Genomic DNA, 24,186 nt, shown 5'->3' with positions numbered 1-24,186 from the left:
GACCATTCAACATTATCCCCAAATACAGACTGAGTTGGGTGAAACACCATAGAAACTTTATTTGTAATTTTAGTCCCCAGTTCTCTCATTTAGATGTGAATTTTAAACAGTCAAAATGCTTACTGTGATGTCATAAACTGCATTTTTACTATTACAATATTATTTACTATTATAAAATGATCTTCAAGAAGGGTCGTTCTGCTGCAGAGAATCTCTGGACCCATATTTATTTCCTTTAAGCCATGACTTAACCTCCACATACAGTAAGAGAGTCTCTGCATTGCTTTGGTTGAACCAGCGATGTTTGGGGACAGACAGCCAGCCACATGGACTGAAGCTGAGATTTCTCCTCCCAGTTTTGTTCCTAATCACTGACAAAGACATTGGGCAGGGCTACCATTATTTTAATCTCTAAATCTTTGCTCATTATCAGCCCATAGTTTCTTATCCTTTTCCTTATATACTTTCTCAGGGTAATGTCCTCATTCTTCTTGTAATTTCACAAAAATCTGTGGTTACAAGCTAGCTGAAAAAGACCCTATCAGGTTCAGTATTTCAAAATGTCAGATGTCTAGCTGGTCATCAGGGCTTATTATTAATACAAGTATTAATTAACATAAATGACTAAGAAATAGCTCAAGATAATCAGAGCATAAATGTTTGTCTTTTCAATTAAAGGATACTGTAAATAATAAATTAGGGGGAAAGCTTTGGATAATCAGTAATTCCAAAGACAATGGGATATATTTTAATATGTTGAGTTGCAAAGCCATTAGTTAATAGCTCTGCACACAATTGGGAGCAAACAAAAGTGTGAGCATGTGCATGTGTTTAGCAGAGGCTCTATTGAGTAACAATTATTAATGAACTCAGGGTCATTGCCAAGGTCAGAAGCCAAGACAGATGAATGGCCTGGTGGTTCAGAGGGAGCTCAGGGCCTGGATATGTTGCACAGCATCACAAATCCCATGTAAGTTATTTAGCCAGTCAACCCTTGCAGGGGACTCAAACCCACTTTTGGTGAGCCCTGGCTAGACTATGCCAGGAATATTTGGGCAGCATAATTGAATTTAAGGAGAAAGAAAGACCTACAATTCCAGATTCTGACATGGTCTACGGCCAGTTCTGGATCTAAGATATCCAGTGGACTACCACTATGCCTCTCCATCACTTCTTTCCCATGTTCTCCAGGGGCCCCAGATAATCCATGTGGATTAAATGAAGGGAAATCAACTTCCCCTCCCTCTAAAACCTCAAATTGGTTTCCTAGTCCTGTTATTATTCCTTTTCATTTTCCTGAATCCATCCCTAAAGCCAAGCCTTAGCCAGATTTGGGCCCTGGTGAATGCTCAGGTAGACCACTGCAGTTCCCCACTGATTGGGCTCTGGGATTTTGCCCCCACAATTGACCTATCCAGGTAAAATCCCAATTCAGATTCTTTCATTTCCATCACCCTGAAGACAGAGTGCAAACTATAGTGTTACACCCAAGGTCCTTCAGGAGTTGAGCTGTGCCTCCAGGCTTCTTTCTTAATAAGTACCCCATGTATGGAAACTCTTGCTCCAGGCAAACTGAACAACCAGCAGTGGATCCCCCGGACTTGGCACACATGGACCTGCCTTTAATCAGTCTTCTTCTGCCCAGGATGCCCTTCCTCTTCACTTCCTTATCCTCATGGAGAAATTCAGTGTATCCTTCAAGGCCCAAGTTCTCTACAACTGTAATTGTTTCAAAACCACATCTTGCTGTGCTTGAGGATAGCAGCCATTATGTTCATAATTGTTTCCCCCCTTCAGATTTCATCTTCTGCTGTTCTCCCTGGCCTTCTTTCTATTCTCTGGCCATGCCAAGTCTCAGAGCCTTTCTTCTGGCTCTTCCTTTGCCTAGATATCCCTTCCCTGTTCCCTTACGCACTCTTCACAGGACAGCCTCCTTCATCATTCAAGTCATATTAGCTCAAATGTCACCTCTGCAGAAAGGAAGTCCCTATTGTCTCAGATCTAAAGTAACTTCCCCCAACATTCTTCTAATTATTCTTTTATCATCCTGTTTGCATTTGTCACCATCAGAAATGAACTTATCTTCGTGTTTATTTGTTCTCTCCCCAGCTCTCCCACTCCTCACTAGAACACACTTCTCTGCCTAGGATACAGCAACCTTATCTACGCATTCATTCATGTAGCCGTAGTGCCTACAACAGTGCCTGACACATAGTATTAATAAATATTTTTGGAATTAGTGTATGTAGGGTTTGCAGCTGTAGGAGTGGATATTAATAGGATTATTTTATGCATATAGGTTTCCTGGTGAGTGGAAATAAAAAGGTGGGCATCCTAATCAACCTTCCCCTCCTTCCCACCTCTCTAGCAACTGTGCCCTGAGGCATTACTTGAATGTTTTTACCTTTTGTCTTTCACAACTGTCTTTGAATGCCAAGAATGCATTAAGGCATAACTTTTCCAAGAGCTTTTAGAGCATAGACACGGGAGTCAAACCATCTAGGGTTATGTCCCAGTTCTGTGTATGATCTTGGGCAAGTAATTCAATCTCTTTGTGCCTCAGTTTCCACATCTATAAAATGATGCCTGCCTCATGCATTGTTCGGATAATTACAAGAATATGTGCAAAACAATCAAACAATGTCTGGCCATAGCAAGTGCAATATACATGTTAATTAATACTAGTTGTTTTCTATCATGTGGAGACAGGACACAATTGAAAAATCCAAATAAAAGCAGTATCTGTGGGAGATTAACGTGATGGGGAAAGTGTGTGCAACAGAGAAATGAGAGCAACAGGATTTTTGCTTCCAGAAATTCAAAACAAGATAGTTTATTAATTTTACATTTATATGTTTGTGATATACACACATATATAGGAAATCTAAAAATTATTTAGAGTACCTTCATGATTTTGTGTTGAATGTTACAAATTTTATTTTAAAATAATTTAACAAAGTTCATTTTGAATTTTAATATTTTAAAATAAAATCCATTATATCAAAATCTCAAGCATTTAAAAAATTGTAAAGGCCATGATTCAAGTCAACAATTCTTTGTTTTGAGATCTGGTGGGTAAACATGATTTCATTTGTCTATGAAGAATTTACTCTGTTCCCTTCTTACTTTTTCAAGGCTTTCAAAAGTGATCATTCCTTTTGGCAGCTGCAACTTACTCTTTTCTGTTTCGAGTATGTTCTCGGCTTCACCTTAAATAAAATAGAGAAATGTGCAAGGTGACAAAGGTGTCATCAGCATTTTGTGAGAAGACCTGCTTGCTGTGTTCCAGTGACATGCTGTAACATTGTGTGGAGGCATGCCCCCAGATCTCACAGTTAAGTATTTTACCCACTGTCCCTGAGTGAAGTGACCTCCCAAAAGAAACACAATAATGAATTCTGAAGATTCACAATGAGATAAATCAGATGCCAGAGACTTTACTTGACAGAAGACAGCATTTTAAAATGTAGAAGAGAAAGAATACCAAGTAATATTTTTTTTTCCTTGAAGGAAAGTCAGGATGATAAGTATTAGTTGTGTTAGGAGGGGTTTAGGGGGAGAAACCACATATAGTTCTTCTTATTGCTCCTTATTGTATCATAAGTGACATGAGAAAAAAATAAAGTTTACTAAAAACTCCAATTTTTCAGGAAAACTAATCTTTGACTTGAAACTACTTATAAATACCCCAAATAGTATTAAATGTTCTTTAGGCCATACATACATACATACATACATACATACACACATGCACATTTTTATAAACAATTCCTCTTTTAAATAATAGCTAGTAATTTCTCAGGCACAGTGACATTTGCCAACTTTTACTGTTGAAAACTAATGAGCAAAATTTTGAAAAACTGTATGTTGTTGACATTCCATAAACTTTCCTTGGGAATAAAGGCAATTGTTTTCTTGAAGTATTCCTCTTTTAATGTATAATTAATTTATACTCCAAACCCAACAGTGCAGGCTACAATTTGCAAATTATCATAGCATTCCAACCATCTGCAAACACTGTTTTTTCCTCAGTCTTAAATAATAAGTAAAAATCATTATAAAATTGTATGTAATTGGGCAGTGAATGCTATATAATAGAGTTGAGATTTCTTAATACTACATGCTAACTTTTATGAGGCACTGAGAATTCTAATGTCCATTTAAACAATGAGACATAACTGTGCGCAGACTAATAAATTCTTTTTTTGGGGGGGGAGGAGGGTTATTTTTTTATTTTTATTTTTTTAATTATTATTTTTGGCTGCATTGGGTCTTCATTGCTGCGCAGACTTTCTCTAGCTGTGGTACGTGGCGGCTACTCTTCATTGTGGCATGCGGGCTTCTCATTGTGGTGGCTTCTCTTACTGTGGAGCATGGACTCTATGCACACAGGCTTCAGTAGTTGTGTCTCGAGGGCTCTAGAGCACAGGTTCAGTAGTTGTGGTGCATGGGCTTAGTTGCTCTGCAGCATGTGGGATCTTCCCAGCCCAGGGATCGAACCCATGTCCCCTGCATTGGCAGGTGAATTCTTAATTACTGTGCCACCAGGGAAGTCCAGACTAATGAATTCTTAAGCAGATGAGTAACATGAACTGAGCAGGTTACTGAAGTAAGTTTTAACATAAGTAAATCGGTTTTGTACAGTTAGTTTCCCGCTTAAAATGGAATTGTAATCCAAAAGTTAATTTGTAGATCAGTGTTTTAGAACTCAGAATACATTTTCCCACAATAATATATGCTATAAATGAATTTCTAGGCCATCAACAAAACACTGTTTAGCACACAATATAGCTGAATTATGATACCAATAATGTCTAACCCTAAAGGACATTTTAACATAGTTTCTATGTGGAAAATGCACTTCTATTTTCAGATGGGAATTTTTAAGAACATATAATCCCTCCATCTCCTAAGTCTGTGAATGAAATGTTCTACTGCCTACTCCTAATACCTGCAGAGGAGTCTGTACCTTCTCCTTTCCCATTACCAAACCAGCCCCCACAGAGCCTCAGGGATAGTGATGGGCCTAAAGCCCAGGAGAGAACAGGATGGCAAAAATGAAGGCTTGGGAAAGCACTGTTTCCAGCATGCTCAGGGTTGAAGGCTTGAGGCGCAGAGAAAATAGGGCTCCTCATGGGAGTTTTGTAGTGGTGGGAATTTGGAAGACATCGATATCCTAGACTAATGGGAAACTATCTTCCTGGGATAGGAATGGCATCTGTGGCAGCAGTGCTATTTTCTAGGGCAATAAGAGGCAGAGTTCACTGAGAGCAGCATAGTACTGGTGAATATTTAACAATCAGCTTTCCAGAACAAAAACAAATGTACATAAGTTTATTACTTACATAAGTCTATTATAAATTTTACTTCCATGAAATATATGTAGCACACAATTTATAAATAATAATATGTACAATACCCTTTAGCATAAATTCCATATAGCAAGTTAATCCTCAAAGAATGTTTTTATTGACTTTTGCTGAACTCTTTTATCTATAGCGCACCTATAGCAGTTGATGAGAAAGTATAATTTCAGCATGAATGATAGCTGGTGTTTTCATTTATGTTAATGAGTAGAACAAAAGTGAAATGTGAACTTTGTTAAATCAAGTAACAGTTTTTAAATATTAAGACATCTCCTGAATTTTTTAATGCTATTTGCTATATAACAGGTATGGACACAACACACTTTTAAGAATAATATACATTATTAACATTTTTGTCATCATTTTCTTAAGTCTAGACCGTGGGTTGGCAAACTTTCTGAAAGGGCCAGACAGTAACTATTTTAGGCTTGTGGGGACTTACATATCTGTTGCAGTGACTCAGCTCTGTCATGGAAATAGAAAAGCAGAAATGAATGGGTATGTCTGTGTTCCAATAAAACTTTATTTTAAAAAATAGGTGGCAAGCCTACAGACCATAGTATGTCAACCCCTGATCTAGACAATCAACAAAATATTAAGTCAAGCCTTGATTTGGCATTTGCAGATTTCCATGGTGTAAATACTGCCACCATGACCAACTTCAAGCTGATCTACCAATGGGATGTCACTAAGTCAGAGTTGTACTGTATTTTATTGTGTCTGTATTTTGTACCTGCATTTTCACCATACAGATACAGTAGGTATATATAACTTAAAAAAATAGATATATATAACTTAAGAGTATAGATAGTAGTAAAATAATTAGAAACTAACTTGAGTATTTATTGTTTTTAATATAATTTAATATTATTTGTTTTCTGTAATTTTTTAAATTGTAAGTTTATATAATTTAATTTTTTAAAAAATTTTATTAGTGTATAGTTGATTTACAATGTTGTTAGTTTATATAATTTAATTTTTAGTAATAACTATATTTAATAGCCAGCTTACAAAATTCCTGAACATTTGACAGTTGCCTCTTCTGAGCTGGTGTGAGGTGACTCCAGCATACCACTATGTGAGAGGGGGCAGAAATATTGGTCATCGGTAGCTCAGGGATAGTCTTGTCAGAATTTTCATAAGTCAAGGGGTTGTGAGGAGTGGTTCCTTGAACCAGAAAATGAATCATAAATTGAGACTCTGGTTTATCAAAGACTTACCTTTCATTCTTTGTATAAGGGTTCCGTAGCCCATGTCATACTGGTAGGTAAGGACAAAGCCTAATGGAACGATAGGGAAGAGGAAGGCGGGCTTCTTCTTTTTAATTGCTCTGATTTAAGAAGAAAAAAGAATGAATATCAAGGAATAACCTGTAAATACATATCTCTATACATGGTGAAAGAAAAAAAGTTACCCGCTTTTTGGAAGAATATCCTCCATTTCATAAGTTACTTAATTCTTCTATGGAAATAGGATTTCCTTACCCATAATCCCTCAGCAGATTCTGCAGTTCTTGGGTAGGGTCTATGATTTGTTCATCTTTATTTGATGTTGAGATTCAGATTACTCATTTTAAAAATATTTAAGTATTGATATCTATCCCTTAGGGATTGTGGAGATGAATTTGTAGAGACCTCCTTCTATCTTGGTGTAAAGTCAGTCCTCTCTCTTACTTATTAGATGGAGAAAAGTACAGAAGAAATCTGAGAAACTAAAGGCAGAATTAACTATTACTATCGTGGTTCTACAGGGTTACTACAAGGACTAAGCTATCAGGGTTACCTTGTTTACCTATATGTGTACCATTTGGATCAAAGTCCTATCTTGGCCAAGTTAATAATATGATCATGGCAAAGACAAAAAGAAGTAGAAGAGAATTTTAAAGTAAATAGAAAACATACCCAGCTGTTAAAGAGACCGCTGCAATGCCACAAAAAGTTCCAAGATATTTGAGGAATTCCCGAGACCAAGCAATCTGCATAGCCATTTGTCTTTCTCTCATTTCATTCTGCATGGTTAGCTGCCTTTCCAGCTGAGGACAAAACAAAAGACAAAGTGTGGTTATTCATCTTTTGAATCCAAGCACAAAGTTAATAATCTGCTTTTCCAGTGGATTTTCTTTCTTCAATAGCTTTAATTCATGTTTTTTTCTTTTTTTAATATCAAGAGACTTTGACTAAAGTCCCTCTGGACAGCTATCCCCAACTGTAACCTTGGCAGTGAAATCTGGAATATATATATGGAATAGGCATGATATTCTTCTTCAGCATCCTAAGGTCTTGTATGCATGTAGTCCGGAGCATTTATCCAAGCCCAAAATATATGTTCAGCTTACTATATGAAATGTGAGAAAAATATCTGTGTGCCTTTAAATGCAGAAACACTTTATTGGCCTTAATTACCATTTGCACTGAAATCATTTTGCCTTCCAAAACCATCCAACTCCACAGTGAAATTCATTTGAAGTACTGGGTCCACATTGCATCATAATATAATGGTAGAGGGGTATTATGTTGAGACAGCAATAGAGATTTTTCTTTGCCACATTTTTCTTGTTGCCTCAAATCCTTCACCACTTTAGTCAATGCCTTTCACAGCCTGAGAACAGAAGGCAGATACAGCCCAGAACACAGGAGACCAAATATCTGAATGGATTTTTAGAAAATACATAGGAGAAGCAACAGTTTGAAAGCCCAAGCCCATTATTTTGAAAGAGTTAGATTCTTGAGAGAGAAAAGATCTCTTTTTAAATTCTCAAATCTTGGCACTGTGTATCATTTGCAAAGCCTAGAGGATAGCAAGCATATAAACCATAGGGTGAGAAGAATGAGTAATAATGGACTCAATTTTCCCTCCATGCCTTCTTTCTCCTGTGGGAAGGGACTGGAAGAGAAGAATGAGATTTTATGCATAAAGATGGGGCTTGGCTCCTTGACCCCTTGTAGGGGTTGAAGCCCCAGGAGATGTGATGGATTTCGAGTTTGAGGATCCTCAGACAGAGAGCACCTGTAGTTCTGCCTCCTGCCAAGAATTCTGGGAAGGGGCATCTAAAGTAAAGCAGAAATGGCTGCAGGGCAGATCTAGGCTTACAGAAGGCCTGAAAGAGGCCACCCCAGTCTCCCTCAGCTGCCAAGAGTTGTGGATAAAGTCTGCAAGGTTCCCATGTCAACCTGGAGAGGGTCATAGAAGGCAGCTGATAACTGAACACATGTGGCTTACCAAGGAGTCACCAAAGCCTAGAACCCCATAATAGACACCTGGGTAGAGACAAAGTTAGGGTATTCAGCAACTCTGTACCACTTATTTATAAATCTGAAACTATTCCAAAATTTATTTTTTAAAATGGTTATAAACAAATCTTATATTCTAGGTCTCTACTCTCTACCAATAAGAACGTAAGCAATCATCTCCATGTATCATAGATAAATTGTGAAAATCAGCAAGACTGTATATCTGCAATAAACTAAGCCTAGAGTTAAGAAAAATCTATGCAGACCCTCTCTTTCATGGGCAAAAAATCCTGATGAAAGACATCATTGAGCTGTAATGCTAACTATCAATTAAAACTTTATTAATTATCCCATACTTTATAAAATTGTGTTTAAAAGTCACAAGTCTAGGTCCAAATGAAATTTATTAATTAATTTGAATTTTAAAATGTATCACCAAACTTTTTCAATAGCCATAAAGGGATAATTATATTAATGTAATTATTAATTTACCAATAATAGGCATTATTTAACTAAATGTACATTCATTTTCACCCTTCTTCCCCAAATATTGACACTAATAACAAGAACAAAAGAGAACATGTACAGTAAGTTTCTGTAACAGTCTTTAACCCAAATCATAAATATAAAATTCTTTATATATATTCACATGTAATAGAAAAGTGATCTTTTTATTTGTTAATTGGACAATGCCGAAAAGTTATTCTACATGTTGTCACAAAAGAGGTTTTGTTTTTATCAGAAGTGAATATTTTATATTTGTCTATGCCTTCTTTAAATTAACAGAGACATTATTGATACCTTCTAAACTAAAAGCAAAATCAGAATTTCAGGTAAACAAACCATAAAGATCATTAAAATAAAGCAACAGTAATGAAAGCTGTGACAAGTGGCACTTAACTTTAACTTGCTCTACAGATATTTTATTTTATTTTAATTTATTTTTTTTCTATTTACAGCACTGGATTTATTAATTTAGTGACACATACACATTTTCTACAGATATTTTAAATATTCAACATCCAGTAAGTAGTTTGGGAAGAATCTGGAAGGGGAAATGAGTAATAAATTGAAGCTTTTTAAAAATAAGTCCATTTTTAAAATCAATGACATGAAAATAATTGAACATAAAAAGAATGAAGTATTGTTCAGAAGCTTAAAAGCTTTGGCTACAGCATCTTATTACATACCTTCCAATAAAGATTATAACACAATTAAATCCACTCTTACTCTCAGATGTTTGTGAACAATAAGGTCACCCTATGTAAAAACTAAGAATTCCAGTTTGGCAAAAGCCCTTTATATTACTTATGGATTCTAAAATATATGGTCTTTCTCCAACAAGATCAGTAGATGCTGACAAGATGAGCAGAACCTGGGAAAGAACAAAAGATCAATGATGCTCTCATCCGTTATTTAAATTTCTTTAAAGACACAGCTCCTAACAGGGTCTGGTACATTATAAATGCTATTAACTGAAGTTGAAGACAATTCCAGAACTATAATAAGCATATTTTCTTTTATCCTGGATTTCCTCATTTTAAAGAGTACATATTCTTTATCCTATTTTAAAAGAATTTTACACTTTTTTAAGCTCTTTATTGGAATATAATTGCTTTACACTCTTCTGCCAGTTTTTGCTGGCACAAGAGTGTAAAACAATCAGCTCAATCAGTCTCTCCCGCGACTCCTTCCCACCTTCCCTATCCCAGCCCTCTAAGTCATCACCCATCATTGAGTTGATCTCCCTGTGTTATGCAGCAGCTTCCCACTAGCTATCTATTTTACATTTAGGAGTGTATATATGTCAATGCTACTCTCTCACTTCATCCCATCTTCCCCTTCACCTCCCATCCTGTGTCCTCAAGTCCATGCTCTACATCTGCATCTTTATTCTTGCCCTGTTGCTGGGTTCATCTGTACCATTTACACCTTTTTATAATAACTATTTTCCTATCTCTGTTACTTTTGATACTGCTTTATAGGAAAATTTGAAATTAAAATGTTCCTGACTGTGACTTCAGACTAAGATGATAATTAACGTTCCTCTATGTCAATCCTAGCTGTGCACAAAGCTAAGACCTCTATTCTATAATACTTAGAACAAAGAGTCTTAGAAACAAAATATGCTTCAAAAATAAAATTAGAAAATCATTAAGGAATTGTAAGATAGATGCTTACTTGTACTTTATTGTGGCAGCTGATACACTAATAGTAATGATAACGTGGCTCACCAGGTGCTAAGCACTGTACTTGATTTACATACACTGACTTTCCTGCAAAACCCTACGAGGCTGGTCTATGAGTTGAAGAAAATGGAATCCACTCCAATTAGTAGTTTAAACAGAATGGGAATTATTGCAGGTAATCTGGCAGCTTGAGAATTTCTGGGGGAGCCATGAAAGTTACTATCAGAAATAACATAGCAGGCAGAAATGCTCAGCCTGAACAGGGGACTCTCCTAGGGGAATCCACAGCTACTGCCTTCTGTCACACAGATGCTCAGAACCACATACTGAAACTCCACCTCCACATTCCCAAAATACCAGTCAGCTCCCACTACAGTGATTACAAGAAGATCCAACATCTTCTAGGAGCTTTACACTGTCCACGTCCACGTCCCAAGTTTCCTTCAGGTGTGCCTACTTGGCAGAATCAGGTCAGATGTGAAACCCAGCTGCAAGAGTCTGAGAAATTTGCCTTTGGCTTTCCAGCCTCTGTTGTATTGGCAGACACCCCATAAGGCAGTGGGATGGAATGAAAGTTGAGCAGAGAATGTACTGACTCAGCTTACAGTTGAGGAAACTGAGGATCATACTCATAGTTCAAGTGATTTTCCCTGTGGCCTCAGTTATCAAATGGCAGATCTAGGATTCAAACCCAGGCCTGCCTGTTCCAAAGCCCAACCTTCCAGTCTACTACAAGTACACTGGCAATAAAGTCAATGTGGAAAATGGGGGTAAAGCAGACAGGGTATGTGGTTACCATCTGAAAAGCCTTTGGCCTTCTATTATAATTAATACAAGAATTTGAGAAAGACACTGCATAATGAGCTCTAAATTGACCAGGGTACAGACTGACCTGAATTACTCTATTTAATTCCCTTTAAAAGAGCCTCTCTACACACTGTCTCTGATTTCTTACCCTCATTTCATGCCCCCACCCCTGTAGTGATGTCAGTGACCACCACTCCCTGAATGTGAGCCTCCTAAGGCCCCTGTGACCTCCTCCTCATTGCCATATCTAATTTCTCAGAGAACTGGGAGCAACTACCACATCCAAATAATGACCATGGCCTGCAGACTTGATTTCTAAACATTTCTTGAGATGTGGTCTCTCCTACCCTGTTGCACAAGCATGGGTTTGGGGCTCACGCCAAAGGCCCTGAGAACAAGGCCATTCCGTGGCTCTGTAAGGAAACTAGTGTCTATGCTCAAGGTGAGGGCAGAACAGGAAGTTCTGAAAGGTCAAGACCTACCCCCCTTCTATAAATGAAATACAAGGGGAAAGGCAACTCCTAAAAACATAAAGGCACTGGAACCTTCTCCAGAGAAGGTCCTTCAAATCCTCTATACTCTCCCCCAGAATTTTTTTCTCTGCCATCTCCTCTTGGTCTTCTCAGCTCCATATTATCACTTTCCAGGATCCAACTACCACTTCTTGCTGGTGACGTCTGAATTCTAAATCTCTATCCTGATGAAACTCTTTTCAGTGGTAGACTGTATTTCCAGCTGCCTTCTGAGCATCTCTGTGGGGAGACAGACAGCCAAGTCTTACTAAAATGTCTCTGCACACCTCTTAAATCCAGTCTTCTTCCTGAGGTTCCTGCTCCAACTCAGAGCATCATTACCCATCAACAAAAGCACTGCATTACCACCAATCTGTTGCTATCCTAGTTTCTTCTCCCTCCAATCCATCTTTTATACTGCTCTCTCTATATTTATTTACATTTCTATTCCTAACTCAAAAGCAATCTTATGTTACTTTCCTGCTTAAAAAATTTTACTTGTTCTTTAATTCCTAGACATGACGTGGCCGTTAAAAATCCTATTCCAGTTTACCTCTTGGGCTTCATATCCTGCCAGTCTTCCCCTAGACCACAGCCACCAATCCTCTCCCAGACCAGGCACATTCACCTTTCCACACCTTTTTGCTCATAGAAAGAGACAGACGTTGGAGTCACTTGGACTGGGTTCAAATTCTAGTTCTGTCACTAACTTGCTATGTGATTGTGCACAAGCCCCTTAAATGTCTTGACTCCAATGTCTCTATCTCTAGGAGCAACATAATCGCCTCATAGGGCTGCTCTCCTAAAGAAGATGGCATATTTGAAGGGAGTTTTGCACTGCAGGCACTGGAATGTGTTAGCCCCTTCGTCTTGCTTTCTCTTGTCTCCTGTCCCAGTGGTTACCTAGACTTAGAACCTTTGCCTATCTTAAAGGGTTGTTGTACAGATTAAATGAGCAAATACATGTTAAAGTCTTAGAGAAAAGCTTTAATAAAGATTCAGTAAAAGTTAGCTGCTATTATTTGCCTTAAAAATAGACATGATTATAAGATTATTTTAAAAATTTTAAATTAAATATAAAAAGTTCTGCTTCCTTCATTTCCCTGCTCAAAAACTTCTAAAACTTTTGTTTTCTGCCACATCATATTTAAATGCTCTACTCAGCTTTCCAAGCCCTCTAGACCAGATCTGTGCCCCACTTCACTTTGTACTGTAGCCCTTCCCAGCTTTGGTCAGGTGGACTTCTGTCAGTTTTCCAAATGTGGCTCTGTCTGACTCTTCCTGGCCCTGTGACCTTAGGTAAGTCACAACGTGCCTAAAAAGCCTGTTTTCTCACCTGTAAAGTGGGGATAATAACAGTACCTTCCTGGTGGGATTTTTTTTTATGAGACTAAAAAGGAATTAGAGCATCTTTTTTAACATGCCTGCAGTTGTTGAGGGAGAGCATGCTTGTATGGGAAAAGCAGCAGCAGTTCTACATAATGTCAATCAGAAATACACTTCTGTAAATCTTGAAGTCTAGGGACGTAAAAATATGTTTCAGGAGAAAAAGACAAAGTTTCCACAGAAATAAATGTAGTATTCTTAAAGGCTGATGGTTATTGAGTCATTTACTCTTTATAACAGTCTGTTTGGCACTAACATCCTGTTTTTCCAGATGAAAAAACTGGTGGTAAGAATAATTAGGTAACTTGCCAGAGCTTATAGCTCTAGTACGTACTGGGTGTTTACTTCTTAGTAATACTGCTTACACCTTTTATAATAATAACCAGGAAATTAATAAAGTACTTATTTTCAGAATACAAGCCAAGGCAAAAGAGAAGTAAAACAAAACAAAAAGACAAAACAAAACCCCACTGAATGCAAGTATGACCATGTAGAACATTTAATTAGTTTCAATTCTATCTTCTCAATGAGTTGTGTGTGCATCTGACCCTACATTTCAATATCTTCATGGAATCTCGAAAACTAGAGGCTTTTTTTTAATCCAAGAAAAAGTACTTCTGTACTTTGATGTGCTTTTATTACATTCATAAATAATATAAAATAATTCTTCTAAAATGCTTCAGAAGATGGAGGAAGCCAAATCAAGAAACAAGTAAGAGGGATTAAAATCTTTGCCGAGCAAAGGATTTACCATCTTGTTGAATTTTTTTTTTTTTAAATTGCTTGACAAGCTGATTCTAAAAGTTCCTTGGAGAAGAAACATATGCCACAACATAGATGAACCCTAAAAATATTATGCTAAGGAAAGAAGCCAGACACAAAAGACCACAAATTGTATGATTTCATTTCTATGAAATGTCCACAAAAGGCAAATCTAGGAAGAAAAAAGGAGATTAATGATTTCCTGGGTCTGGTGTTTGGATCAAAGATTTACTATACTTGAGCATAAGGGAAGTTTTGAGGATGATGGAAATGTTCTGAAACTGGATTATGGTGATGGTTGTGCAACTCTATATAAAAATACTAAAAATCATTGAATTGTACCCTTACAATGGGTACCCCTGCAATTTTATAGTATGTAAATTATACCTCAATAAAGGTGTTTTAAAAAATAGAAGTGGGACAGAGTAGCCTTTCAGCATCAGTAAGTAACAGCATGTATTTATTTTAAATCATTAACAAAAATAAGGATGCTCTGTGGTGATATAGCTGCCTGACCACACAATTATTCCTGTGCCTTAAGGAGGTTTTTCATGTTCCACTCTCAGTAACTGTTCAGAAATATCTGAGCCACTTGGTAAGGAATAACTCTATTCAGATGCAAAGACTTTATAAATAATTTTATAATAATATATTCCATCTTTATATTTATCAAAGAGGGAGAAAAAAACTTTAGCATTATATATATATATATATATATTCCTTTTCATAAATAATTACTTTTAAGCTTTATATTCCATACGTTTTCTGTTTTCATACTAAAACACACCACACCACCACAATTTTCCTTGCAATGTCAAGAGGCAGGGAGGATATTGTTTTTTCTCTGTAAATGTTTCTATTTTCTCTTCAAGCATTCCTATCCCTATCATATCACCCTTCTTGGGTATTAGACCTTATTTGCCCTAAACAGATGCAATATATACCGCAGCAATTTTTTGGTTAAACGGGTGGGTTGAGCTGATCTGTCTTACTATAAAACATTGCTCAAATGTTGGCTCATCACCAGTTTTGCAAAGTATTCTGGGAGCTCAGCTTGGATGGCTGTTAATCTAGAGATTCTTTTATTTAGAAGAAAATACATTTATACAGCAGCTAGAATCCAGTTAACACTGGAAGGTTAACCTAGTGATATAATAGTTGTTAATGGGAAGAATTCTTGGGGCAAGTCATTTCCAATTCTAATTAATTTTAGGCAAGGCTTTAAATTAGAAATTTCTTACTTAAACCCAATTTCAATATGAAAACAAAAGCAGATTGTAGAAAGAATTCATTATTTAGTTATCTACTTCTGGGAAAAGATACTTCCCATATTCATGTTCACATGCAATTTAAAAATAAAATATCATCTTTTCCAATACAATGCTAAATAAAAACCTAAACCAAATAGCCATAGACAGGGAGAGAGAAGTCAAACTGAGAAACAAACATAAATATAATTAGAGTTTTATGTCATAAGATTTTTTGCGTGCTATAAACGTTTTCACAGAGGCTTTTTGTAAACATGATTTTTTTTAGTGGTTTATTTTTTTAATTTTTATTTTATATTGGGGATAATTGATTTACAATGTTGTGTTAGTTTCAGATGTACAGCAAAGTGATTGTCTCATATATACATACATTTTTTTTTTCAGATTCTTTTCCCATTTAGGTTATTACAGAATACTGAGTTGAGTTCCCTGTACTATACAACAGGTCCTTGTTGATTATCTATTTTATATACAGTAGTGTATATATGTTAATCCAAAACTCCTCATTTATCCCTCCTCACCACCTTTCCCTTTTGGTAACCATAAGTTTGTTTTCTAAGTTTGTGGGTCTGTTTCTGTTTTGTAAATGAGTTCATTTTTTAAGATTCCACATATAAGTGACATCATACAATATTTGTCCTTCTCTGTCTGACTTCTCTAGGTCCATCCATGTTGCTGCAAATGGTATTATCTCATTCTTTTTTATGGCTGAGTAATATTCCATTGTATATATGCACCACATCTTCTTTATCCATTCCTCGGGTGATAGACATTTAGGTTGTTTCCATGTCTTGACTATTGTAAATAGTGCTGCAATGAACAATGGGGTGCATGTATCTTTTTGAATTATGGTTTTCTCCTGATAGATATATGCCCAGGAATGGGACTGCTGGATCATATAGTAGCTTTATTTTTGGTTTTTTAAGGAATCTCCATACTGTTCTCTATAGTGGCTGTACCAATTTACATTCCTCCCACCAGTTTAGGAAGGTTCCCTTTTCTCCACACCCTCTCCAGCATTTATTGTTTGTAGACTTTTTGATGATGACCATACTGACTGGTGTGAGGTGGTATACCTCACTGTAGTTTTGATTTGCATTTCTCTAATAATTAGCGATGTGGAGCATCTTTTCATGTGCTTTTTGGCCATCTGTATGCCTTCTTTGGAGAAATGTCTATTTAGATCTGCCCATTTTTTGATTGGGTTGCTTGTTTTTTTGATATTGAGCTGCATGAGCTGTTTGTATATTTTGGAGATTAATCCCTTGCCAGTCACATCGTTTGCAAATATTTTCTCCCATTCTGTGGGTTGTCTTTTCGTTTTGTTTATGGTTTCCCTTGCTGTGCAAAGGGTTTTAAGTTTCATTAGGTCCCATTTGCTTATTTTTGTTTTTATTTTCATCACTCTAGGAGGGGAATCAAAAGAGTTATTGCTATAATTTATGTCAAAGAATGTTCTGCCTACATTTTCCTCTAAGAGTTTTATAGGATCCAGTCTTACATTTATGTCTTTAATCCATTTTGAGTTTATTTTTGTCTATGGTATTAGAGAATGTTCTAATTTCATTCTTTTACATGTAGCTGTCCAGTTTTCCCAGCACTACTTATTGAAGAGACTGTCTTTCCTCCATTGTATCCTTGCCTCTTTTGTTGTAGATTAATTGACCATAGATGCATGGGTTTATTTCTGGGCTTTCTATCCTGTCCCACTGATTTATATTGCTGAGACACATATTAATCAAATTGACAAAAATTAAAGACAACAATAAAATGTTAAGAGCCACAAGCAAGGGAATCTCCATAAGGTTATCAACTAACTTTTCAGCAGAAACTCTACGGGCCAGAAGGGAGTGGCATGATATAATTAAGGTGATGAAAGGCAAAAATGTACAACCAATAATACTCTACCCAGCAAGGGTCTCATTCAGATTTGATAAAGAAATCAAAAGCTTTACAGTCAAGCAAAAGCTAAGAGAATTCAGCACCACCAAACCAGCTTTACAACAAATGCTAAAGGAATTTCTCAAGGCAAAAAAGAAAGGGCCACAACTAGAAACAAGAAACTTACGAATGGGAAAGCTCACCAGTAAAGGCAGACATGCAGTAAAGATAGGAAATCATCCACACACAAATACAATATCAAAACAAGCAATCGTGAGGAGAGGACAGTACAAATGCAGGATACTGGGAATGCATCTGAAATTAAAAAACCAGCAACTTAATCTTGTATATTTATATATAGGCTGCTATGTCAAAACTTCATGGTAACTGCAAACCAAAAATCTACAATAGATACACAACAAAAAAGAAAAAGTAATCCAAACACAGCACTAAAGATAGTCATCAAATCACCCAGAAAAGAGAACAAAAGAGGAAGGGAAGAAAAAAACCTACAAAAACAAATCAAAAACAATTAACAAGATGACAATAAGAAAATATATATCAATAATTACCTTAAGTGTAAATGGATTAAATGCTCCAACCAAAAGACACAGGCTGGCTGGCTGGATACAAAAATAAGACCAGTACATATGCAGTCTATAAGAGACCCACTTCAGATCTAAGGACACACACAGACCAAAAGTGAGAAGATGGAAAAAGGTATTCCATGCAAATGGAAATCAAAAGAAAGCTGGAGTAGCAATACTCATATCAGACAAAACAGACTTTAAAATAAAGGCTGTTACAAGAGACAAAGAAAGACACCATGACTTCCCTGGTGGCACAGTGGTTGAGAATCTGCCTGCCATGCAGGGTACACAGGTTCAATCTCTGGTCCAGGAAGATCTCACATCCCATGAAGCAACTAAGCCCGTGTGCTGCAACTGCTGAGCCTGTGCGTCACAATTACTGAAGCCCGTGCACTCTGGGGCCTGCATGCCACAAGTACTGAGTCTGTGTGCCACCACTACTGAAGCCCACGTGCCTGGAGCGCCCATGCTCCACAAGAAAGCCACTGCAATGAGAAGCCCTCACACCACAAAGAAAGTAGCCCCCACTCGCTGCAACTACAGAAAGCCCGCTCACAGCAACAAAGACTCAACGCAACCAAAAATAAAATTAAAAAATAAAAATAAAAAAAAAAAGAGAGAGACACTACATAATGATCAAGGGATCGATCCAAGAAGAAGATAACAATTGTAAACATATTTGCACCCAGTAGAGGGGCACCTCAATATATAAGGCAAATGATAACAGCCATAAGATTTTCTTTCATAATCCTCTTGAATGTTTTATTTTCATAAGAAAGAGGTGTATTTTTTTATTATGGGCTGTTTATTCACACTCACTTTCTTGGGATAAAAACTAAAGCCTGGATTATAGACCTAAATGTAAGGCCAGACACTATAAAACTCCTAGAGGATAACATAGGCAGAACACTCTATGACATACATCAAAGCAAGATCCTTTTGGATCCACCTCCTAGAATAATGGAAATAAAATCAAGAATAAACAAATGGGACCTAATGAAACTTAAAAGCTTTTGCACAGTGGAAGAAACTATAAACAAGACTAGAAGGCAACTCTCAGAATGGGAGAAAATACTTCCCAATGAAGCAACGGACAAAGGATTAATCTCCAAAATATACAAGCAACTCATACAGCTTAATACCAAGAAAGCAAATAACCCAATTCACAAATGGGTGGAAGACCTAAATAGACATTGCTCCAAAGAAGACATACAGATGGCCAACAAACACATGAAAAGATGCTCAACATCACTAATCATCAGAGAAGTGCAAGTCAAAGCCACAATGAGGTATCACCTCACACTGGCCAGAATGGCCATCATCAAGAAATCTAGAAACAACAAATGTTGGAGAGGGTGTGGAGAAAAGGGAACTCTCCTGCACTGTTGGTGGGAATGTAAGTTGGTACAGCCACTATGGAAAACAGTTTGGAGGTTCCTTAGAAAACTAAAAATAGAACTACCATATGATCCAGTAATCCCACTCCTGGGCATATACCCAGAGAAAACCATAATCCCAAAAGAAACATGTACCGTAATGTTTATTGCAGCACTGTTTACAATAGCCAGGACATGGAAGCAACCTAAATGCCCTTCAACAGATGAATGGATAAAGAAGATGTGGCATGTATATACAATGGAATATTACTCAGCTATGAAAAGGAATGAAATGGAGGTATATGTAATGAGGTGGATAGACCTAGAGTCTGTCATACAGAGTAAAGTAAGCCAGAAAGAGAAAAACAAATATTGTATGCTAACTCATATATACAGAATCTAAAAAAAAAAAAAATGGTACTGATGAACCCAGTGACAAGACAAGAATAAAGATGCAGATGCAGAGAATGGACTGAAGGACACGAGGTTGGGGGGGGGGGGGCAGAGGGCAAAGGGGAAGCTGGGACAAAGTGAGAGAGTAGCATAGACATATATATACTACCAACTGTAAAACAGATAGCCAGTGGGAAGTTGCTGTATAACAAAGGGAGATCAACTTAAGGATGGGTGATGCCTTAGAGGGCCGGGACGGGGAGGGTGGGGGGGAGTCGCAGGAGGGAGGGAATATGGGTATATGTGTATAAATACAGCTGATTCACTTTGGTGTACCTCGCAAGCTGGTACAAGAGTGTAAAGCAATTATATTCCAATAAAGAGCCAAAAAAAAGAATTAACTCTCATAAAAAAAAACAAAAAACTAAAGCCTAATCTGATAGTACTGATAAACAAGCAAAGATAGGAGGTATTAAAAACAATAGTGGCTCAGTATTGGGCCTGGGTTGGGGGGCAGGGGAGCCACAGGAAAGACAGAGTGGTGGAAAGGGAAAGGCATGAGCTGTCAGGAATGACACATGCATCACTGACTTTAAGTCTGGAAGAAGACAGTTAGCACTCCCTATCATAAATCAAATAGAAAATTAATTCCAGGTGAATCAAAGCCCCAACTGTACCAAATGAATATATGATAAATATAAGGAAAATTTGGAGAATGCTTGTATAACCTTAGGAAGTCAAAGACCTTTCCAAGAAAAACAGGAAACATGAAGGAAAAGATTAACAGATTTTATACATGAAAAAAAACATATCACTACCTCACATGGCTATTATGAACAACAACAACAACAGAAGGTAAGTTTTGGCATGGAGCAAAGATATGGCAAAACTGCAACCTTTGTACATTGCTGATGGGAATGTAAAATGGTGTAGCTGCTATGGAAAATGGTATGGCAATTCCTTAAAAAAAATTAAACTTTGAATTACCATATGATCCAGCAATTCCACTTCTGGGTCTATACCCCAAAACAATGGAAGCAAGGACTCAAGTAGACACTTATACATCCATGTTCATTGCAGTATTATTCACAATAGCCAAAAAGTGGAAGCAACCCAAATAGCCACCAAGAGATGAATGAATAAACAAAATGTGACATATACACGGAATATTATTCAGCCTTAAAAAGGAAGAAAATTCTAACACATGCTCCAGCATGGAAGAAACTCAAGGACATTGTGCCAATATAAATAAACCAATTGTGAAATAACAAATATTATATAATTCTACAAATATGAGGTACCTATAGGAGTCAAATTCAGAGAGACAGAAAGTAGAATGATGGTTACCAGGGGTTGGGGAGAGAGGGAAGTGGAGACTTAGTGTTTGATGAGTACAGAGTTTCAGTTGGGAAAGATGAAAATGTTCTTTGAGTTGGATGTTGGTGATGAGAGAGGCAGAGTGAAGGGGTTAAGAGTATGGGCCTTGCAATCAGAGTGTCTGCATCTGAGTCCTGACACCACCACTTATTATCATTGTGTCCTTGGGCAAGTCACTTAATCTCTCTGTACCTCAGTTTCTTCATCTGTAAAATATAAAAAATAATAGTAACTGCCTCATAGGATTGTCTTCAGGACTACATTATTGAGAACAGCATGTAGAAATAATACAACCCTATGGTTGAATTTGGAAACATCTATTTTAAATGCACCTACCCCTTGATCTAGCAATTCCACTTTCAGGCCAAGTCAATACTTAATAAAAGCTAGTTGTTTTTTCTGTTCTTCTTATCACCATCATCATTATTCCTATGAAGCTATATATTCTCATGTGGAAAAATCTTTCAGCCTATCATATATATATGTATGCATGGCTATATATGTATTTTTTTCCCTGACATCTGTTTCTTCCCTTTCCCCCATCACCACTACTTAATCCTAGTCTTCCCATGTCCTTCACCTATAATTATACTCTGGGTTCATTCTTTATGGGTATAAAGATGTTAGCTACCATACTATGAAATTAAGGTCACATGGTAAGCCTACAACTGGGTCAGAAGAAGAAACTGCTGACCAGGTCCTGCTCACACTACTTCTCAATGGTGAGCATGTCTGGGGTGTCCAAGGCATAGCAAAGTAACTGGTGTGGCCAAAGTGGAATGAGCAAGGGGGAAAGTGGTAGAAGATGAGGTTACAGAGGTGATGGCAAAGGGACAGATCACCAAGGGCAATGCTTCTCAAACTGTAATGTGCCTGTGAATCACCTGGGGATGTGTTAAAAGCAGATTCTGATTCAGTAGGACAAGGAAGGACACATGAGTTTGTATTTCTAACAAGCTCCAATGTGGATGCTTTTAGAAAGTGGACCATATTTGAGTACAAGTGTAGGTCTTGTAGGCCTTTGCTGGAACTTTAGTAAAAATCCTGAGGAAGATGGGAAGTTGCTTGAGGGTTTTGAGCAAGAAGTTGTGTGATTTGACATTTTAACAGATCAGTCTGACTTTTAAGAATATCATGTACCCAAGAAACATGAGCACATGTGTTTACCACTCATAGCAGCAATATTCATAATAGAACCAAACTGGAATCAATCTAAATATCCATCAACAGTAGGATGGATACATAAATTGTGGTATATTCATGTAATGGAATACTGCAAAGCAGGGGAAAAGAATTACTGCTACTAGTAACAATGTGGATAAATCTCACAGATATGAATTTTTAAAAAAAGAGTACAGAGAGAGAATCAAGATGGTGGAATAGGAGGACGTGAGCTCACTCCCTCTTGCAAGAGCACTGGAATTACAACTAACTGCTGAACAACCATCGACAGAAAGACACTGGAACTCACCAAAAAAACCCACCCCACATCCAGAGACAAAGGAGAAGCCGCGATGAGACGGTAGGAGGGGCGCAATCACGTTAAAATCAAATCCCATTAAAATCAAATCCCATAAATGCTGGGTGGATGACTCACAAGCTGGAGAACAGTTATACCGCAGGAGTCCTGAGGGTTCTGAGCCCCACATCAGGCTTCCTAACCTGGCGGTCCAGCAATGGGAGGATGAATCCCCAGAGAATCAGACTTTGAAAGCCAGCGGGATTTGACTGCAGGACCTCCATAGGACCGGAGGAAACGGAGACTCCACTCTTGGAGGGCACACAAAAAAGTGTGCTCACCAGGACCCAGGGGGAGAGAGCAGTGACCCCATAGGAGACTGAACCAGACCTACCTGCTGGTGTTGGAGGGTTGCCTGCAGAGGTGGGGGGAAGCTGTGGCTTGCCAAGGAGATGGGGGCACTGGCAGCAGGGGTTCTGAGAAGTGCTCATTGGCGTGAGCCCTTCGAGAGTCCACCATTAGCTCCACCAAAGAGCCTGTAAGCTCCAGGGCTAGGTCGCCTCAGGCCAAACGACCACCAGGGTGGGAACACAGCCCCACCCACTGGCAGGCAAGCAGATTAAAGTGTCACTGAATTCCACCCACCAAATCGGATTAAAGTTTTACTGAGCTCCACCCACCCAGCCCAACCCACCATCAGTCCCTCCCATCAGGAAGCACCCACGAGCCTCCTAGACAGCTTCCTCCACAAGAGGGCAGACAGCAGAATCAAGCAGTATCAGCACTATTTCATCTTGTGTAACTGAAAATCACAGCCCCAGAAAGACAGAGAAAATGAAAAGGCAAAAGACTTTGTACCAGATGAAGGGAGAGATAAAACACCAGAAAAACAACTAAATGAAGAGGAGATAGGCACTCTTCCGGAAAAAGAATTCAGAATAATGATGGTGAAGATGATCCAGGACTTTGAAAAAAGATTGGATGCAAAGATCAAAAAGTTGCAAGAAAAGTTTACCAAAGACCTAGAAGAATTAAAGACAAACAAACAGAGATATGCAACACAATAACTGAAATGAAAAATACACTGGAAGGAACCAACAGCAGATTAACTGAGGCAGAAGGGTGAATAAGTGACCTGGAAGACAGAATGGTGATAATCACTGATGCAGAAAAGAATAAAGAAAAAAGAATGAAAAGAACTGAAGACAGCCTAAGAGACCTCTGGGACAATGTTAAATGCACCAACATTCGCATTATAGGGGTCCCAGAAGGAGAAAAGAGAGAGAAAGGACCTGAGAAAATACTGGAAGAGATTCTAGTTGAAAACTTCCCTAACGTGGGAAAGGAAATTGCTACCCAAGTCCAGGAAGCGCAGAGAGCCCCAGGCAGGATAAACCCAAGGAGAAACACATCAAGACATATAGTAGTCAAATTGACAAAAATTAAAGACAGAGAAAAGTTATTAAATGCAACAAGGGAAACACGACAAATAACATACAAGGGAACCCCCATCAGGTTAACAGCTGATTTCTCAGCAGATACTCTACAAGCCAGAAGGGAGTGGCATGATTTATTTAAAGTGATGACCAA

At 37.7% G+C, this 24,186-nt stretch overlaps 1 protein-coding gene across 4 annotated transcripts in view; it reads right to left on the bottom strand.

The window, feature by feature from the left end:
- Window positions 1–2,808: 2,808 nt before the first annotated feature.
- Window positions 2,809–24,186, bottom strand: part of PLGRKT (plasminogen receptor with a C-terminal lysine) — a 51,176-nt gene continuing 29,798 nt past the window's right edge. For 3 of the 4 annotated variants that reach the window (XM_057724028.1, XM_057724026.1, XM_057724027.1), the window contains 3 exons: window positions 7,268–7,398; window positions 6,587–6,696; window positions 2,809–3,209 (listed from right to left, as the gene is read on the bottom strand). In XM_057724028.1, the coding sequence (XP_057580011.1) occupies window positions 3,088–3,209; window positions 6,587–6,696; window positions 7,268–7,398 (363 nt within the window). In that variant the 3' untranslated portion in view covers window positions 2,809–3,087. Of the gene's footprint in view, window positions 3,210–5,421; window positions 5,832–6,586; window positions 6,697–7,267; window positions 7,399–24,186 lie in introns of those variants that run through there. The other variant, XM_057724029.1, reaches the window with a different exon arrangement.

This window comes from Hippopotamus amphibius, chromosome 2, assembly GCF_030028045.1.
Source record: "Hippopotamus amphibius kiboko isolate mHipAmp2 chromosome 2, mHipAmp2.hap2, whole genome shotgun sequence".
NCBI classification, from domain to species: Eukaryota; Metazoa; Chordata; class Mammalia; order Artiodactyla; family Hippopotamidae; genus Hippopotamus; species Hippopotamus amphibius.
The sequence above is the reverse complement of the archived record's forward strand: the minus strand, read 5'-3'. Positions and strand labels throughout refer to the sequence as shown.